General features: G+C 41.8%; 1 protein-coding gene across 1 annotated transcript in view; it reads left to right on the forward strand.

Annotated features, from left to right (window-relative positions):
- The window catches only part of klhdc8b (kelch domain containing 8B), a 102,716-nt gene that overhangs the window by 23,287 nt on the left and 63,693 nt on the right, over positions 1-15,736 (forward strand). Inside the window, exon 3 of the mRNA XM_034694850.1 lies at positions 7,956-8,180. Coding sequence (XP_034550741.1) covers positions 7,956-8,180 — 225 coding nt within the window. The remainder of the gene's footprint in view (positions 1-7,955; positions 8,181-15,736) is intronic.

The following is a 15,736-nucleotide window of genomic DNA, read 5'->3' on the forward strand; positions in this document are numbered from 1 at the left end:
TCCTTCCTAAAATGCAAAGCGAGATGTCTGTGGAGGTTCTCCATCATCCAGGTCATGGTACTTCAAGATTGATCCATGCACTGGCAGCTGGACTTGTTTAAAGTCCTCTAAGTATTTCACTTCCTGTCCCAAAAAGGCTTCTTCAGCTCTGAACTGACTGATGGACGGAGCTAGAAATATCATCAGTCATGGAGGGGCTGGTTAACTGGTGTTGAACATCGATCATGTTGAGTATATAAGTTTACGGCCTGACCATCACCAGTGTCATACAAGGTCCAAAGGGGGGGAAGTGAGGAAAATGATTCAGTGAAGAAAGTCTGAGCTTTTATTTTAATGTGGAGCTGTAGAAACTGAACTCAGTAAGGGATAATGTAGAGTGAACAGGTTTGATTACATGGGATCAGTAACCTTTCCATGACCATGGACAGCTGGCCTACAGTCAGAGTCAAACAGCAACATTCTCATCCATCCTCACAAATACAGGAGCCCATAACACTGTGTCTCAGCCATGGACTGTAAATAAAATGAACAGCATTGCTCCGCCTTTTCTCATTGAACGGTTTTGTAGCCAAAATATCCCGTCCCAGAGCGCTGCCATCTTGTGCAGCCAGAGTTGCAGTAGAGAATTTCTGTGTTGCCACGGTAATTTCTGTGTTGCCACAGTAACAAGCTCTGAGTTTCTCTCTACAGCAGCTGTCAATCAAAGCAAACCCGGAAGTAAAACCCCGTTTTTAACCTCTAATAACTAACGAAAAATAAACTTTTCAGGAAAAAGAGGCCTTGAACACAAAACAGTCAAATAAAAACTACATATCACCACAGCATACGGATGTGAGAAACATTCGTACAACGTTTATTTATTCTTTTAAGTTTGGCCGCAGCCCCATTCAACGGATGGGAGAGACAGAGTTTTTGACCTATACTGCAGCCAGCCACCAGGGAGGCAGTTTTTGTGGAAGCTTCACTTCCAGCCGAGCGAGCTGCACCCCTGGTCTCAGCCCCTTCCTCTGCACCACGTACACTAATGACTTCATAAGCTTATTTCCCATCAGCAGCCCTTCATCAATAACTCTATGATGATCTATTAAAATTCATGGGTGACTTTACAACAGGGCTGAGTGGTTTTTGTGGCCACTGTGAGTTTAATGCACCTCTGAGCAAACAGCATCTCCCAGAGGAAATTTTTACTGGTCATGGCTTTCACTTCTAAATCTCCGGAGACAAAATTGAGATTCTCACTTCAGCCTCATTAAAGTTTCAAATTGTTCTCATTTGTTTCTCATCAGTTTCTCCTAAAATTCACAAGGAGAAATAGTTGAGACCACGACATGAGTCTTATATGTTACAATGTTACAATGTTACAATGTCATTTAGCAGACGCTTTTATCCAAAGCGACGTACATACGAGAACAAGAACAACACAAGCAAAGATCTAGACAAGAGGAAACAAGATCAGCAAGAGTAACAGAGTGCTTCAAGTCAATTTGGGTGCAGGTACTGCCAAGCAGTGTAAAGGCAATGAACAAAAGTAAATAAGGATTTTTTTTTTTTTTTTCAAAATAAGGAACATCTACAATGAAGCAACCAAACCATTTAAGACCTTCCATTATCATCATCAACAATTAACATCACCACAATAATGACCAAAGTACCAAGTGCTGGGTCACTCAAGAGCTGAACACAGATTCCCAGAGTAGAGCAGGACAGTGTGAGTCAACTGTAGCTGGAAGACATGATCTGCCACTGGGGACAACAGTGGAGAACAGTCTAGCTAAGTGCATAGTGCTTCCTAAAGAGCTGGGTCTTTAGCCGTCTTTTGAAAGTAGAGAGGGACTCTGCAGATCGAATGGAGTTGGCCAATTCATTCCGCCATTTAGGGGTAACAGAAGAGAAGAGTCCAGCTAGTGATTTTGAGGCCTTGTGTGCTGGAAGCACTAGGCGCTATATGAGACTTCAATGAGAGATCTCATTAATGGCTAATTTTCTTCCCTTTTTTAAAAAATATATTTTGGGCCTTTTTGCCTTTATTTGACAGGACAGCTGAAGACTGACAGGAAATGTGGGGAGTAGTGAGCGGGGGAAGACATGCAGGAAACAGTCAACCAGCCGGGAATCGAATCGGCGACCCCTGTGATGAGGACCGTAGCCTCTGTATGTGGGGCGCTTAGACCGCTAGGCCAACAGCACCCACAAGAATCCACCCCTTTAATTGTAATAATCTTGCTAAATCTGGTCAGCCCTTTTGCGGCCCATATTTTAAATAAATGGTCCGTCATACCTGGTATGAAATCTCTATCTTTTGCAGTTTCTCTCAAATCCACTAAATCTTTGTGAAGTTGTTTTGTTCCAAACAGACTTGTAAAGGAATAACCATAATGTGAAGTCAAAGAAGAGATCATTTGACATCTAAATAGCTGATCTTACAAGTGGTTCAAATGTTTTAATGAGAATTGTAAGTTTGTGGACAATTACATTGAAATCTTAATTTTGCAGGGCACTATAAGTGTTCATGAAAAGATGAGCTCAGGCTCTTTCTTTGCTCCATCTGAGCTCAACTTGAGACACAAAAACTGAGTCTGACAAAAACAAATGGATGAGGTTAGATTGAGACATTTGAGAGAGCTCCCTGATTTCTCCACCTGAGCTCAAAAGGAGTCACAACACTTGATAAATACCTGAGAATCATTTCAGATTCTGACCTGATCTCCTTTTGAACTGAAAGGGAGAATAAGCTGAGACTTTTTGCAACTTTTCTCTGGAGGCAAGAATGAGAAACAGGAGACATAAGCTGTAGTCTCATTCTGCTTTCAAACAGATCTCACTGTTGCCTAGGAGACATAAATGAAACACTTTTGAGATCTCCTCTCTACATTTCTTTTCCTATGGGCTGAAAATGGTGCATCATGCATATATTCATATAGCATAATTGATCCTTTAGAATTGAATTGACCCTACATTTCCAATTAACCAAACGTCAGTGCTAACAGTCACACATATAAGAGTAGAATTAGGTCTTATCACTATTGACTGACAGAGTGTTAACGAGTGCGCTGTCAAGACACACATAAACTGTGCACTATTTTCAGACGTGGGACGTGGAATAAGGATTTTGGGTCTTATTCACATAAAGGATTGTGCAGCTTTTGAGTCCACAAAACCGGTGCAATCAGTGTGTTTGTGTTTGAATCTCATTGGTGCAACCTTTGTGACACAGACCTTCAAACGTAGCCGATAGCAGGAGCAAATTATGTGCCATTCTTGGTGCAGTTAGCTACTGCGATCCATTGTTACTGAACTCATCCCTGAGTGTTGTTTCATCAGAACGAGCTGCTCTTGGTTGCTCAGAGGATGAAGCCACGTCTCATAAGAAGTGGTAAGAAATATATTGGGGCTGAACCGTGAGATAAAGTGGCAAATAAGCTGCTCTCTCTCTCTCTGCTCATTATCTATACGTGGGGACGATTGAAGTCTTTTATGCAAGAGACAGGCTCACATGCTGACAGAGTGGAGCTGCTGACAGCTTTTCTCCATGTCAGATGGATAACAAGAAGAAATTGCACAGATCTGCAAAACTTTATGGGTGTGTTTATCTGAAATGCATCAGATATTATCTCCATATATTCTGTGACAGAGCAGACAGCATGTAAATCAAGGGTCTGCTATCCACTCTTAGAGAAACTGCCATTCATGCCTTTAAAGTTGACATATCACGCTTTTTTCAACAATATATATTGGTCTAAGAGGTCCCCAAAACATGTCTTTAAAGTTTATGCTCAAAAAAACACTTTGAAATCAGATTTTGGCATGCCTGAAAAGCCCTCTTCTTCAGTCCTCCTCAGAACACTCTGTTTTCTCTCTGACCACGCCCCCTCAGGAAGTGGATGTGGTCTCGGCTCTCCAGCACGTTGATCTAATGTTTACATGTTGGCTGAATATACACGGCTGCTCACAGACCCGCGTTACTTCAACCCTCTGAATTTGATCCAGAATCTGATCCTGACGGAGAGGCGCCTGTAGCAGGACCTTTCTGAAGGATTGGTCACAGATTTAGTGTTTCTTGTTGTTTTATTTATCAGTATGTCGACGTGTGTCTTGGTACACAGCTACGAACATGTAGCTATGTGGCTATGCTAACTAGCGCTAGCACGTATCCATGATAAATAAAAATCATCCACTAGATCTTCAAATCTGCAGACGTGGGGAGTAAAACCGACCTTTGCCAGAAAGGCAGCAGGACCTTTCTGAACGATTGGTCACAGATTTAGTGTTTCTTGTTGTTTTATTTGACAGTATGTCGACGTGTGTCTTGGTACACAGCTACAGCTACAGCTATGAACATGTAGCTATGTGGCTATGCTAATTAGCTCTAGCACTTATCCATGACAAATAAAAATCATCCACTAGATCTTCAAATCTGCAGACGTGGGGAGTAAAACCGACCTTTGTGTTTATTAAGACAGCCTACAACTAGCATGCCTCCCTCCTAAGCTCCTTGTTAGCACACATTTGTGCAGGTAATGAAAAACGGAGGGGGGATTCAGTATTATTTTATACAGTCTATGGGCTGAACAAGCTCTGAGCTCTGACTCCGTGACAGACCGGATATTGTTGTTACGTAACAAAAACACTGAAGTCTGAAACGGCTCGTTTTAGACACATTTACAGAAAGGTGGAGAAATCAAAACAGGGGCAGAATGGATTTTTTTCATTTTCAGGGGGTTTGTAGACATGCCAGGGACACATATTTCAGGTAGAGAACCATTAAAAAGTCAATTTTGCATGATATGTCACCTTTAACTGTCCACAGCTTTTAGCCAACCCCAACAAAAACTGCACTTCTATAAAACCTGTTTCCCTCAGCGGCGAGGCAGTCGAGTTTTGACATCTATAAATGCTGAGAGCAGTTCTCTGCCATTTGCAGGTGCATTTACACTTTCTGTTCTGCACCATCATCTGTGACTGCGCTGTAGAAAATAATTCAATACGTAACACTCTGCTGCTCGCCCTGCGCTTTAACAATGTTGACCGTCTCCAGCAAGAAGGAGCTGGCCTGAAAAACATGCACCGCTTCTGAAATAATTGGTTTCCTTAACCTGGACCTCTTATCTCAATAACAGAGACATCACTTGTGTGGGGATGGTTTTGCCCTTTCAGAAGCATAAAAACTGCATTCAGGACGACTAGTGCTGATATTCTTTGGATATTTCTTGCAAAAGCTGCCCTTTGCATCGTGGAATCAGATACACATGAAGAATAAAAGTATGTGGCCTTGCTAACAGCCAGTGGGGCTGTACTCAGGCACTGTGCATTTATATCTAAACGCTGAAATAGCATGGCATTATTCATTTTGATATTCTTTAAAGATATATACACTACCAGTCCAAAAAAAGGTCTCACACTCTAATATTTTGTTGGACCGCCTTTAGTTTTGAGTACAGCAAGCATTCGCCGTGGCATCGTTTTGATACGATTCTGAAATGTCACAACATTTATTTCCATCCAGAGTTGCATTCATTTCCCACCAACATCTTGTATTGATGATGGGAGAGTCAGACCACTGCGCAAAGTCTTCTCCAGCGCATCCCAAAGATTCTCAATGGCGCTGAGGTCTGGACTCGTTGGTGGCCAATCCATGTGTGAACATGAAGTCTCATGCTCCTTGAACCTCTCATTCACAATGTGAGCCAGATGAATCCTTGCACTGCCATCTTGTATTATGCCCGTGCCATCAGGGAAGAAAAACTCCATTGCTGGAAAGATCTGGTTCAGTTCTTAGGTAGTCAGCTGACCTCATTCTGTTGGCACATCACGTTACTGAACCTAGACCTGACCAACTGCAGCTACCCCAGATCATATCACCGCCCCCACAGGCTTGCACAGTAGGCACAAGACATGATGGGTGCATCACTTCATCCGCCTCTCTTCTTACCCTGATGCACCCATCAGACGTAAGACTTACAGTACATCTGTCTCAGTAGAGAGGTAACATTGATAAAAGAGGATAAGAGATGGCAAGTGGAATCATCACACCGTTACATGAGCACGCCGCATCAATCTTAACAGAGCAGATGGAGCGGGACAGGAAGTCAGGCACCAAAACAAAATGAAAACATCTGGTTCATTTTCAGAATAAAACACTCTGTGTTATCACCAGATCGTATTTCACTTAACTACAACAACAAACCGTCATGATGAGCGGAGCCAGGCCTGGAGTCAACAGGTCAGAGGTTTTCAGAGGACCAGAAAGACAACACAGATGAGGAGAGGAGGAGGAGAATCCTTGATTCAGTGATTACCACGGGAAAACCTTGGTCACATGACTCCAGCTGTCCGGCGGTCCTGCTCCGTGCTGTGGCCTGAAAACGCAACCGGTGGGTGCTGACGGACAAAAGAGTATGGAGCCGGACCACAGCGGATTGAAGACTGACCGGACACGGATCTGGTGGAAGTCCCCTGTAGGCCTAGTTCCTGGAAGTTGTTTACCTAACTCCTGGCAGTCGTTAGTCTAGTTTGTCTTTAACTTGTTTAACTCTTCAGTCTTCATACTTTGTGCTATGTTTCTACGTTTGTAGTTGATTTCTTGTTTGTAGATAGTTTTTCTTATTATTTCTATGATATGTTCAAACTCAGAATAGATAAGGCAACAAAGCACAGAGCACAGTTATGTTGAGTTTGTGGTGGAAGCAGAACAAATCCATGTCTGTCTGCAGCGTTGCGGATAGTGAGTTCTCTCAACTTTCTCAGACATGCAAATCGACACATTTCCTTAAATTTCCCACTTTTTAAAAAAGAAGTCCAATCAGACTGTGCTGTCTTTTTTGTCTGTAGTTTTGAATTTTCACTGAATTAAACAAACTACACAGATGTCTTATCAGTGCTGAGCTGAGTTCTGGTGCTGCCTGATTCCATGAGTTTCTTTCACACGGTGCAAATGAAGCAACACCTTTTCTTCTTTATGTCTCTGAAACGATGTGATTGTTCAACTCCACATTAGCTCTCCATAATGTAATGCAAAATATTACTGTAGGGTGCATACATGAATTCATTGTTTGAATGTGGGTTTTTATGCCTCTGTGAACTCAACGTTTCTATTTCAATGAACACATCCTTTCGTTGAATTTTTCTCACATCTCTCCGACTCCAATGCTTCCCACTCAGCTCGACTCTTTGTCTCGCTGCCACTATCGATCCCGGTGACACCCAGCCCACTCCAGTTGACCCTCTTCCACTTTCTTCTCTCCCTCCTCCACATTATCCCAGCTTCCATGTTTTACTTTTCTGTATCTTCCTCTCATTTTGTCATCCTTTATCTCATTCTGTATTCCTCTCTGGTGTCTTCTTTGTCCTCTTTTCCCATCTTAAACACCCTTCTTACATCATCCCTCACTGGCATGAGCCTCAACCTCTCCTCTCTTTCTCGTTAATTCACATTCTTACTGCCTGCAATTTGCACCCTCTCTCACCACTCTGCCTTCCCCTTGTACTTCCATTTTACAAGGTTAAGTTATGATTTGTTGAAGTAAACAACTTGTAATCGTCCTGGGGGAGCGCCCTGCTGCTGTGTTGAGCCTTCAGCCAAAAATGAAAAGTGGTCCCAGTAGTGGTCTGCATTCTCGCCAGACTTTGACATTTATGCAGAGGAAACTTTGTGAAAGGCAGGATATTAGAAATGCAATGAACGGTCCAGGGATTTTAAAACAAGAGCAAGCAATGTCACACTGAAAACCTGTATTTGGTTTATTCATGCACATGCTAATATTCCTGCATTCCATTTACAAGATGCTGCATGCAAATACAGATGCTCTTGTATACATGTTGGAGGTGATCAGTTGTAGTTATTGAGCAGGTCATTCCATCATCATATTCCCTCGAGACTTTAACAGATAAAATTTAAACCTCGATACTATAAGAGAGCTGTTTCCACATCAGTCTGAACGTTCCCCTCCCTCCTCCAGGTGGACGACAGGGAAAGTTACCGGTTACGGCGCTGGAGGCGTTTGACCTGGAGACGAAGAGCTGGACACGTTACCCCTGCATCCCCAGCCGGAGGGCGTTTTGCTGCTGCGCCACAAACGATCGAAGCCTCTTCAGCCTGGGGGGCCTCCAACAACCAGGGCCACATAACTTCTACTCCAGACCTCACTTTGTCAGCACCATGGAGGAGTACGATCTGGATCAAGGTAAGCGCTGAATGAGCAATACAGTAATTTAAGATACTGACTTACTGCTTTTGGAGCACAGTCCAAGGATTGGCTGCTAATCTGCAGGACAGGAGGCTTCTTAATGGGATGACACAAGTAAGGGTGAGACAGTAACAAACATCACAGCTGGACAGCCCTGTTTTCTTCAGGACTGCCATGCTGTCTGACTTTCTCTCAGCCAATTATATCGATCACCTGCCTGTGTACCAGGGCTCTGCCAGCCCTCTTCTGTTTGTGATGCACTACGCCAATGCTAACAGAGCTAGTAGTTGACTTTTGCTGACTCACTGAGGTTGAAATCCCCAAAGAGAAAAGCACCTTACCTTCTGCAGCTGATGTGATCTGCGCTTGTTTCATTTAAAATGCTGGATAACCAAATAACTTGAAGAATGTAGTTTGTGCTATTAGCCTATAGACTTCTCTGGCAGATCTTACTCACACAAGTCAAGGAACTATAATACTTTTTATTGCCACTTCAACATGTAATGTTTTGCTTCTGCGTTGTCTACCTTAATACGTAATTGAATAGATCAATATCACCAGTCATTTTAGTTGATAGTGTGTGTGATGGGAAAAACACTAGAACCTGTACAGTACAAGCAATCTGAAACGTCTAGTGTTGAAAAATGAAACACATTCGGAAGCACAAAAACACTTTAAGGCAGTGTTTCTCCAAATGGGAGTTGCAAGAGGCCCAGAGTTATAAGAGGGTGTGCGTGGTGCTTATTAATGACAATGCATACAGTTCTGCAGTGCTAGAAAAGCCTGGCCAAAGCATGTAAAAGGATAGCCAGGTAAAAGCAAGGCTGACAGTGTTCTACACCAAACGTTACAACCACTACAACAAAGACAAGAAACCATGACAAGTCATACCTTGCAGAGGCTAGACCTCCACGAAAGGTAGGCTACCTTTACTTTACAGAATGTAAAAGTCACATGTTGCAGTGACACTTGGATTTGTTAGCAAAAGATGTGTCTGATGGTGTGTTTTTGTGCATGTGGACCATAGACAATGGATGCAGTATCCGTGACATCACTGTATTGGTAATGCTGAACTCAACCAGTGAAAATGTGACATAAAGAGGTGGGGTTTGAGCCTCCTGGCCATCAGCTATGTGTCCCCACCTGTCAGTCAAGTCAGTTATGTCCTTATTTGGGGAAAAACATAATCTTAAAATCTTCTGAACTGTTGTGTTAGATTAAATTTCACCCCCCGTACAGTGACACTTCTGCATGGGCTTCATATTTTGAGACCGGTGGTTGCCACTTGATGTGGACGTATGTTGATGTGTTTATGTGCATGGTAAGAGGAAGGAGAGGTTTGAAGTATTTTCATCTACCAAAGAGGAGCAATGTAGGAACAGTTCGTGACCCCCCAAAAAAAGCTCACCTCAGCTCCACCGCCTTTCTGCCTGTGTGTAGGTTAATCAAAGGTTAGGTTTAGTTTGCTTTAGTGTTTGCCTTCATAAACGCCTTTCATAAACCAATGGATGACATCACAGAGACATAAGTCTCTACTTCAGGGTAAATGACATTGCATAATCACCAGTTACCAGACTTATTAATGTGCAGTGTTAGCTTGTTGTTGAAATCTTGGAGTGGGTTTTAAATTTGCTTCTTACTTCTCAACATGACATTGCCGTAGGATCTGATCTTACACGGTGTGGTTGTGTTATCACAACATTCATTTTACTGGATAATTCTTGTTTTTGTTTACTGTGATGTTTGACTTTGTCATCCAGGGCTTTGTGTCTTTTCTTTAATTCTTCCTTACAGGACAGAAGAGACGAGGCAGGAATAATAAGTAGAGTTTTAGAGCATGCAGGGGCACTGAGTGCTACACGAGCTGTAGAGGGGCTGGTCATAAGTCATTACTCGAAAACGATTGAAAAGACAAGTCATACATTCACAGTCCTGATGTGAAATTACTTTTCAGGAACATTTATCAACCAAAGGGTCAGTGCAGAACAGTTTGAGGTCAGAAAATTGAATAAATGAGGTGGATTTCACTTTTAAGGACAAGTTTGTGACCTGTCATTTCAGTAGTCATAACTATAAATGTGTCCATATTTATAAAGGTAATTTATTCACAGTGTGATTTACTAGGAAACAGAGAAAGAGACACCCAGCCTTGAATGCACCCCAAAATAACTGTTGGAGATTTCCATTATGTACATAATGCAGCCTGGGGTAGTATGTATGGAGTTAGAATACGATCTGTACTGCGCTGATAATCACACCCTGATATAAGAAGATTATACATCATTGGAGTTAGATCGTATCAAAACTGATGTCGATGCAGCCGAAAATAATTCTTCCTCCCTGCAGGGTTTTCGCTTGTGAGAAATGCTGTTACAGAAAAACTTAACTGATCAAGTCATGTGGCGAAAACCTGTGTGCTGGTTTTGGATTAACAAAGACTTTGGTGATGTAAAGATGCCCTCATATGCTGTAAATCTGATGTTATCATCATGCTTATAGATACTTTAATTTAAAGGCTGCATTTTGCTGAACTGTGGATGCACCCTGAGGAAGCTGGATTAGCATCCAAACAGACAAAAAGAGTCATTACCTGAAGAACAAGTTGATTTGGGCTGTGATAAGCTTTAATTAGCCAATGCTATTATTTTGTGCTTTTGTGCCAGCATCACATCATCTGCTTCAAATCCCATTTTAAACACCATGAACACAGAACACAGTATTTCTCTGTCATATATTAGACTGTCATTATACTGAGAATGACCTCATATAGGTTTTCCAGATTAGTTACAGCAGCTTTGTGACACAAATTATATCTTACTGCTGGAGGAAGGTCTTCTTGTGGATCTTATTTATTTATTAAATAAATGTATGCTGCTTGTGAGTAACACATCATTAAAAATATAACTTAGAGTGAAATGCAATGCACTTGTAATACAGCTGCTCAGTGTTGAAGAAACCCTTACACACCCATGATAGGGTTACCATATTAAAAAGGATGATGATGTTTGGTTAAGGACGGGAGATTCTGTCATATCCCAAGCTAGAACAATGCTGTTTTTGGCTGACTGCACTGACTGAACACCATCAAACAACAGGGCCAGAACCAGCAGAGCAGAAACAGAACCCTGCTTATTGACATTTGAGGGAAACCACTGCTCTGGTTTCGGATTCTGACAGAGAGATGCACACAGTGAGACAATCTCAGTGAGAAGCTTGAGGTGCTGCACTGTTGTAGCTTCTGTTCCTGGAAAGGCTTTGTGCGCTGACTCACTGTCATAACAGGGAAAGCCTTCACAGCAGCAGCAGCAGCAGCAGCAGCTTTAAATCTCACTGGTGCTGATGCTGCATGAATGTCTATCATAAAGGTAGAAAGGTATTTAGCTATCGTTCATGTGTATGATGTAGAGCTGTACAAGTTGCAATCCTATATGGAAGAGTGCACCAGGAACATAATGTCATAGTTAGAGTTGTTATGTGGTAATAATAGATACTGTGTGCAGGCTGTGATGTTGCAGCCATATCTTTCCTATGATTCTCAACATTTCACAGTTTCTGCTAACCACATTTTGTTAAAATCTTTTAGAGTGTAAGTGTATACATCGATGTTGTATTTTGCTGCATGCATACTCATTTAAAAATGTGTAGGTCTGATGTATAGTGTGTCGTCTCAGTGCACAATTCAAGAGAAGTTTGAAGTTTACATGATGAATGAATTGAAAACATTTTTACTTGTATAGCAGCTTTTGATGTGGTCCAATACTTCAAATAAGGATGCTGTGTATCCGTCCTTTTAATTAGGACATATACATATTCATCATCTGTTGGGGATTTTAACATTAAGATGCCATGATCAATGGAAAGTTTAGGTGTGTCAGCCCTTATAAATTCAGGTCAGTTACTGAGTATAACAATGCCACTCCAACTGCCATTACAGCTAGTATTGTCAATTAGACTTTCTGGGGTTTATCCATCTAAAGGTCAGAAGTGGAAAAAGTCCACGTCATGACTTAAGTCAAAGTATAGATCCTCCTGGTCAAACTTTACTCCAATACAAGTGAAAGTTGTTCAGTCAGAGTATAACTTGAGAGATTTACAACAATACAAACAATCATTCTTTATTTCAAAAGCTCAAACATGGGTTTGCTCAGGTAGAGGATCATCATCCTTCTCAGTCATAGTCATCATCACCACGACTAAATGAACGCACTGATCTGAAGAACGTTTGATCTACGCTCAACGAGGTACGGCTACACCACTGAGACAAACCAAACACAAGGACACCAACAGTTTGCGGTCTTTGGGATCTGATTTCAGAAAAGAAAATGTATCAGCTGACTTCAAAGATAAAGTAGTGAGTAACTAGAGCACTGATAGAAATGTAGAGGAGTCAAAAGTATATTTGTCTTTAAATGGAGTAAAAGTAATAAGTTCCCAAAAAATAATATTCAAGTTAAGTACAGATACTCAAAAACTGTACTTAAGTACCGTAGTAAATTTACTTTATATTCCACCCCTGTTAAAGGGAATATTTGGTGTTAGCATTGAGCACATTACCTTCTATGCATCAAGAAGAAACCTCCAGTGTTGGAAAAAAAAAAAAAAAAGCACAAAACTGCAGTTCTTTAAGAGTCAACTTGAGGCTGTCTGAAAAAAGCCATGGATGAGTTTTAATGGTAAAATGCCCTTTTAAACATGTTTAAAGCCTGGCTCCAAAAACGGTTATCGGTATGTGGCTCATTTATTTACTCTTAGATGTTGTATGAGGGATTCACTTTTTTATGCCCCATTCAATATAATATAAGAATAAGAATTATACATAGATTTGCATTTAGTTGATGTAGCTTGCTAATTTGACTGACAGGTGGGTGCATTGTAGCTGTTAGCCAGGACGCTAAAAGACCGCCTCAGCCTGTCTCTAAGTTGATGTAATATTTCAAATATGGTGACTGCCATTGTTGGGCTTCAAATATCACCAGGGAATCAAGATGCTATTTGCTCCAAACTCTTGGTTGTGCTATATATCCACCCTTTGTGTGTCCTCTGAGAACTATAAAGTCTTGCATGGTGTCTCATTTCCAGAGATTTAGCAGCCTCAAAATCCTCCCGGTACTAAGTGAAATCTCTCCTGACTCAAACATACAGTTTGTGTAAAATCAAAATCAATCCATCCATGCACACTAACAGTGCATCTTTTCACACTCTGCAGGCCTGTCAGCTCGCAATTCAACATCTGATTTATCCGTGTGCATCTGTGAATCCTCTCAGTCAGGTTTAATGCTGTGAGCTTTGAAGGATAATGGTCTTTATTCAACTATCAGGCCTCATTCTTGACGCACCTTTGAGAAGGAGCCCTGACGTGAAAGTAAATTGAATGCAGCATGTCTGCGGGAGCTCTAGGTGTGAACTCAGTATTGTAGCAGAGTTTGTATGTGTCTGTAATTATAAGTACGACCACATGGAGACACAATATGGGCACCTTACAGAGTTGTTACGGAAAATGTGCAAGGAATCATTTGCCTCATCACCTTAAAGGTTTTACACAACGGATAAAAGAACAAAAGCTACTGATGTGACTCATATAAACCTTGAAGTGTTCTTGTTACAGCTTTAGTCCATACTATGACGTCCTTAAGATAAAGTGAAATGCAGAGTGCTTCTTTTATATGTTTAACAGTTGTTCAGCATACAGTATATATTAATGCAAATATGTCAAATGTAGAATGTAGGTGGGTTGACATTTCATCTTCATATGAGCAGGAAAGGTTGACTCTAGTTCTGTGTTCTCATATATGGTGTGTTTGTCGTGATTTATTCATCTGTCACTTGTGTGTTCCAGCGCGTGTGACTAATTTCCCGGTCTCGCTGTTTTTGCCTGGGATTTAGCGTTCTATATCCGCTCCTCTCTTTCATTTCTGTTCCTTTGTGCATGTCTCGTCGTTGTCACCAGATCAAAGATCTCGGAGCAAAGACACGAGTGAGCGTAGCATGGAGCTAGCCTTCAAAGCGACAGCATTATTAGCAACGGTAACATATGCAAATGTTATGTCCTACTGAGGCTTCAGACGCAACACAGCTCTTCCTAGTGAGAGGATCACAGCGTGTAGATGGGACAAGAGAAGGAGGACTAAAAAAACAAGAGGAAATACTGCAATCACATTTGGTTTGATACAGTTTGTGTAATAAAGTGGAAAGTTGACAAATGTATTTTAATCAGCATCTCACCAACTAGGGGGGTGTGTCCCATTTATAAGCAATTATCGCCAGGAGACAAACCACAAAAAAAGGCCATGTTACAAAATAACACAAAATGTTACAAAGTTGCAACTTGAGTCAACAGGAAGTAAAAAACAAAGTGTGATAAATCAGCAGCATGAAAACTCACGAGCCATCAATGAACCAGTCAAGGCTGATTTATACTTCTGCGTTGAATCAACGGCGTACCCTACGCCGTGTGTCCGCGTAGCTCCCGTACCTACGCCGAGGCCTACGCACGTAGCTGATGTGCACCTCCTCCAAAATGTAACTCCCCGTAGAGCCGACGCGGACCGCAAGCTCTGTGATTGGTCCGCTCAGCGGCTTTGTCTTTCCCGCATTTACAGCACTTCCGGGATCCCGGATATCGGCCGCACATCGGCCGTGTATTTCATCTCCTCCTCTCTATTCTTCATGTAATCATGTCTGTATGATAAACAGCAACATGTATCAGCTGTAGATTTACATAACACGCTCTGAAACTCTGTGGAAAAGTAAACAGAGATCATAGCGGGACCGGAAGCAGGCGACCGGCTATCAGAGAGACCACACTGCCCTCAGGCGTTTCGGCAGAGAATTGCTGCGCGACACGGACACACCGACGCACAAGTATGTGGGGCTCATGTCTGCGTCAGCCCCTGCTGCGTAGGGGAGACGCAGAAGTATAAATCAGCCTTCAGTCATAACACATACCCCCCTGGTCACTGTAGACTGCACAAAGAAAAATAGTGAAAGAAATGGTCAACTAAAAAACTGTCGATTATAAAACTAACCAGAACCATAAAACCAAAAACATAGAACCAAGATATATCAAAATCGGGCCAAACCTCATTACCATCTCACATTGTAGTTACAATAAAACTAAATAAACTAAATACTGTCCCTGACTCAAGATTGTACAATAAACACAAAGATCACCAAAAAGATCACAACATCCTAACATCCTCTACACTGTGCCATCCAAATGTGGGTCATCAAAATACAAAGAAATATTACAGGAAACAGGAAAAAAGAAAACTTATCATTTAAGCCTCTAGGAGACTCTGTTTGCAGATAATGGATTCATTGAGCCTCTCTCTGAAGGAGTTTCTTGTCCCCATCAACCCCCTAGACGGTGGCCCAACGGACTCAATCCCAATGAATCTCAGCATGCAAACTCCATGACCAGCAGTATTGAAGTGTCTGGTGTAACCAAGCTAGGGCTGGAAAGGGATTTCTGGGTTTAGAAGATAAAATACCAACAACGCCACCTTGGGACTTTCACCCAAAGAGTTTTAACAATATACTTATTTTTTAGTGAC

The sequence above is a fragment of the Notolabrus celidotus genome, chromosome 11, assembly GCF_009762535.1.
Source record: "Notolabrus celidotus isolate fNotCel1 chromosome 11, fNotCel1.pri, whole genome shotgun sequence".
Taxonomy (NCBI): Eukaryota; Metazoa; Chordata; class Actinopteri; order Labriformes; family Labridae; genus Notolabrus; species Notolabrus celidotus.